Below are 5174 nucleotides of genomic sequence, written 5' to 3'. Positions count from 1 at the left end.
GAACAGAGGAAACTAACACTTTACTTCACCCTGAACTCAGCATCCCTGCTGTGAAAGTTGGTGGAGGCAGAATTATACTGTGGTGATGTTCTTTTATCTTAGTTTGGACAATCAAACTTATTTGAGTATTTGTAAAAAAAAAAAATAAAAATGTGAAAATTATGTCTATTTTTTCCTTCAACCTGACAATCGTGCAATATTTTGTGTTTGTCCATCACCCAAAATCCAACTGAGATACAATGAAGTTTCAGGTTGACACTCCACCAAAGTAAAAGTAAAATGTAAATTGTAAAAATTACTAAGACAGGCACTGAGATCCTATCAGGAGAGGCGGGATCATTACATGTCTTCATGTGCATTTATTTTACTAAAATGTAATGCCCAACAATGTATTGCATTTTGATCATATAACAGTTGGGCGAATTAAATGACTATTTGATGATTTTGCACGTGATGATAACATAAAGGTTTGTTGTTGTTGTTGTTGTTGTTGTTTTTAATAATCTTCAACATTAGATTGCTGAGAGCAGCCAGTGAATGAATGTCCTTTAAGAAAAATGACGCACAAGGCAGGACTCTGAGTCACTCACGTCACAACGCGCTACAGGTCTGATCAATGGGAAATCTGAGCCTTAATGCTGGAACTCACACGCTGAAGATGTTAACAAACTATTCGGAGCTTATCAGAGCGCAGGAAAACCCTGGCATATGTTGTCACAATTAGCCTTTTTCTTTTCTTTTTTTTTCTTTTTTCCAACCTTTGAAACAGCAAGTGTGCGTCGCTGTGCAGACGGCGTTCAGTCCCCGTCCACTGGGCACTCGCTCTGCGCGCTCCGGTCTCAGCTCCCGTGGATCTGGCACTGTGGCAGCAGGTGATTTAACAAGCAGTGGGGAGGTTTTCGTCAGAGAAGAGGATTTCTTTTTTTTTAATCTATTTTTTTCCACCTTTCTTTCCATTTTTGCCTCGCTACTCGTACAGTAAATAACAAATTAGAGCAGCTGTAACTCGAGAGATTAGAAACGCGACTTGGGTAAGTAGCCTGGTCTGATTTATGAAATAAACATTAGCTTTCCTTGAGCGGGTTGCCTGTCTTTCAGACATGCCATGTGACTGACAGAAATAGTCCGTTTCAGTGCAGCATCTCTCCTTCAAACACTTTGCTGGGGCAGCAGACACCGTGTTTATCTGCAAATATGCCCGGATCTACAAAATCATGAAATCGCACCGTTTGCATGTGACCCAAATCCATATGCTAAATCATGGGTTGAAAGAGTCAGCTGAGATTTAATGCTTTTAGTTTAAATTAATAATTCATTTAATATTTTATTAGATTTTTTTGTATTAATAATTGCATTTTCTCTTTCTTTTTAAGTGGAAATAAAGTTATGTATTTTGTATTCTTTAATTAAAATTGGTTTGGAGCAAACATCTCCAAATAAACGTGGTAATGTATGGAGTGCCAAAAGTGCCACAATTCTCAAATAAATATATAATCAAACAGTGACATTAATCTATCAATGATTCTGTTAATGTTATTTGATGGGCAATGTTGTAATCTATTGATAAGCACTATTGACAGTTAACATGATTTCATAATTCACTGCAGCACAAAAACCATGAAATAACTATGCCAGATTGTTTTATGCTTTTCTGAACTGAAACTTCCAACGAATAACTGTGTCCATGCTTCTTTCTTTTCTGAAGTGAAGTCTTACATGAGAGAAATAAAAAATCATGTTTTTAATTCGGTCAAATTTAATGCATGAACATTTACAAGTTTTTTTTCTAAATATTTAATTCAGCGTAAAAAAGAGCTGCTGTAAAATATTTTAAAAGCTGATAAGACGCAACATATATCTAATTACAGTAATAGTTTTATATTCAAAGGAAAATGGCAGACATGGTTGCCACCTGGTAATGATGAACTTTCTCCATGTGGTTTCATGGAATAACCTAGACTATTGGGAAATCATGTGCTAAATCCACATTTAAAACCTTTGCTGGTAAGTCTAGGCAGTAAGCATATTTCAAGGTATGAAGATTAAAGCTGGGTGTGAAAAAGTGATTGTTTGTGAGACTCTGGTCTCAGATTTTGAGTCTGAATCGAGCTGAATTGAGACGTGACTTGTTGTTTATTGATATCTTAAAACTTACTTCATGTTGTCAGACAGGTTCTGTTTAATTGATTTCCTAATTTTTACAGTTTTGGCAGGAATTATGGCTGGTGGCGGGTAGCGAAGCATAGCTAAGGTATCCATGTTGTACTTTGATACCTTTTTTCTGTATGAATCAAATCCTCCTTTGAAACCACTTTTATATTTACTCAAACAGATTTCTATATGTATTTGATGTTGAAAGAAATTTGTTGCATTGTAATATTTAAGTATAAGAAGGCAAAACTCTTATTTAGGTTTTGTTGTAAATCTGTTCTGAATCCAGAGCCTATTTATGATTTACTGCTCATGTTACAATGTTTATCCAATTTGTTTGAATTATTACTCTCTTTGTACCCCAGGTGTGAGGAATAAACCTGTAAAAAGACCGGAGGGCTGTGTGTGAATCGGCGAGAAGGCTGTTGTCATGCAGAAATTGGAAAAACCAGGCACAGCTAGCTGGATGCTAGAGGACAGCCCTGCCACTTGTACAGCGAAGAACTGCCACCCAAATCTAAAGGTAATTTGTAGGAATAAGTTACAAGTTACCTGATATCTAACTAAATGAAAAATATTGTTGAAAGGAAGAGTGAACTGTAATGTGCAAACCTCTGAGAATGAAAAAATCCCAGCTGGATTCATACTAACATTAAATGACACACTCAGGTGGAGTATATCTTCTAATAGGTAACTCTGTTTAGTGGATTTAATTTAGGGGTATCAGAGCAAAGGGGCTAATATAGCCACACATTTTAGATTTTTATCCGAAAAAACGTTTCAAACATTTTCCTTTCCTTTCCCTACATGCACTACTCTGTTAGTTTTTCCACATAAAATCCCAACAAAATAGATTAAAGTTTGTGGTTGTAACCTGTCAGGATAATAAAAATTCAGACAAAAGATGGTAATTGAAACACAAATTGAAGTCCATTTACTGTCTCGCAGTCAGCAAAGCTATATCTGGCACAGAGTTAATTTTGCATACCACAAAAAGGTCATATAAACATATACAGAGTGCTTGAGCTTAGTGGGACGTGGGGCCCCACGTGCTCGTCACTTTCAAAGACATTAAAGCAACCTTGAACTGGAGGTGATCGTGTGTTGGGAGCAGAGAGATAGAGAGACACAGAGCAGAAAATTCACCCTCTCGTGTGTCTGCAGTGGTTCAGCTCTTTTTCTGTCGGCTTTAGAGTCAAAGTTTTGTTGGTATTTATTCGCTAGCAGACGCTAGCACCGAAAATAAGTGGACTTGGCACATAATGAATTATTTATTAGTAAAACAGTTTTCTCTGCAGCATTACTGCAACCTGTTTTCTATAGTAGGAACGTTATGGTCTTTATCCAGGTGTCATATGAGTGAAATAGCCAAAGAGATATCGTACTGGCAGCTCTAGTCAGTGTAGCTTAAAATCTTTCCTTCTGAACCGGTTGCCTTAATAGTTCTGATTTACAACTAAGAACTTATTTTGGTGGTATTTTGTTAATCTGCGCCTATATTTCTGTTGACTATGAAGTGTAAATTCAGGATGCAGCAGCATTTGTTCGTCGGCCTGGTAAGTTGCTGAGTGCAGCTGATCTCAGTGTTCTTTGGCCTCTCGGGTTGTTCTCTGTGAAAACTTTGTGAAGTTTGAACAGATTCTTATTCCTCGTTGTTAGATTAGAGAGTGTGTTTAACAGCCCTCACAAAGCTGCTTAGTGGGGGAAAAAAAATAATATTAAAGGAATTTCAGACAAGCTGCTTTTTGTCTGGTTTTCTCCCACGCCAAGAAATACCCCTGGAGTTAACCCTTTGTGATAAAAGGCTTTGTGAAACCGTGTTTTAAAAGGAACTTCGTGGCAGGAGTTCAATATGTTCAATGAAAGGTCAGATCTGTAAATAAAAACATGAGTGTAGTTTTCACAAAGCAGGGCTGCAGTTTGTTGTTCCCAGTTTAATATCATCTGTCTCCGTCATTTATTTTGGGGGGTTTTGTGCACTTTTACTTATTTATTTTTTATATAGTATACCTTTGAAGTTTGAACATGGAAATCAACATTACACTGACGCACTTCAAGTTCAAAGGCAACTGAGCACGAAAATATCCAAAAATCATAAAATATGCCCTTACTAGAACGTTTATTTCTGTCGGAAAAGACGTGTATCTGATTATCCATTTCTTCTAAGTTCAGGATATTTTCAGCTCTTTCATCAGAGTGTAGCTATAGTTACCGCCCTCCCTCCCCCCCACCACCTGTTTCCAATTATTCTTACAGCTCAGAGTACAGTGGATGTGACTAAGCCTTCCTGTTACTGGGTCCACTAATCCTTCTTTTGTTACTGCCTGTCAGTGTGCGCAGGTGATGAGCCAAAGACATGAAGAACATGATACTCTGGCCCAAGAATTATGCCAGCTTCCTTCTAACAAAGAGCCACTTGCACCATCCACTCATCATGCAAATCTTTATTTTTTTTCAAGGCGTTCTTTTAGTAATTTTAAGGTGATGTTAAGGTGTCTTCTCTCTCTAGATGTTCCTTGCAGCCTTGTCCTACGCCTACTTTGCTAAGACCTTATCCGGCAGCTACATGAAAAGCACGATTACACAACTGGAGAGACGATTTGACATTCCCAGCTATCTGATCGGCGTCATAGACGGGAGCTTTGAAATCGGTGGGTTTCCCTGTTCCTTTCTGCCTGGTCTTTAGTTTTACAGTTCAGTTAAGTTTAATGTGAATGCCTCTCATGCAAATGAGTCTTGTATTTCCATTGGGATGCCTAATGATCTTGAAATGATGACATATTTATGGATACTTTTGGAATGTTTGTGAATTTATATTGCAGTCAGATGTGGGTTCAAACTTTTGGTTTTACACTGAGTAGTTATTTTAACAATTTTGTGTTCAATGCATTCCACTGTAGCCTCTGGTAGTACAACCCCCAAAAAACTGAAAAGTGTGGTGTGCGATTGTACTCACATCCCTTTCCTTAAGATTCAGAAGTACCAATTGCTTAGTCAAGTTAACAGATTTTTAATCCCTATTG

The 5174-nt window shown here is 37.5% G+C and overlaps 1 protein-coding gene across 3 annotated transcripts in view; it reads left to right on the top strand.

The window, feature by feature from the left end:
- The first annotated feature begins 575 nt into the window (after positions 1–575).
- LOC103130439 (solute carrier organic anion transporter family member 1C1-like) overlaps positions 576–5174 on the top strand; it is a 14076-nt gene continuing 9477 nt past the window's right edge. The window contains exons 1-3 of one of the 3 annotated variants that reach the window (XM_016665921.1): positions 576–872; positions 2517–2674; positions 4661–4802. In XM_016665921.1, the coding sequence (XP_016521407.1) occupies positions 2582–2674; positions 4661–4802 (235 nt within the window). In that variant the 5' untranslated portion in view covers positions 576–872; positions 2517–2581. Of the gene's footprint in view, positions 1032–2516; positions 2675–4660; positions 4803–5174 lie in introns of those variants that run through there. The other 2 variants (XM_007541831.2, XM_016665922.1) reach the window with 2 other exon arrangements.

This window comes from Poecilia formosa, unplaced genomic scaffold (assembly GCF_000485575.1).
Source record: "Poecilia formosa unplaced genomic scaffold, Poecilia_formosa-5.1.2 Scaffold635, whole genome shotgun sequence".
Classification (NCBI taxonomy): domain Eukaryota; kingdom Metazoa; phylum Chordata; class Actinopteri; order Cyprinodontiformes; family Poeciliidae; genus Poecilia; species Poecilia formosa.
This window is presented reverse-complemented; position numbering and strand designations above follow the sequence as displayed.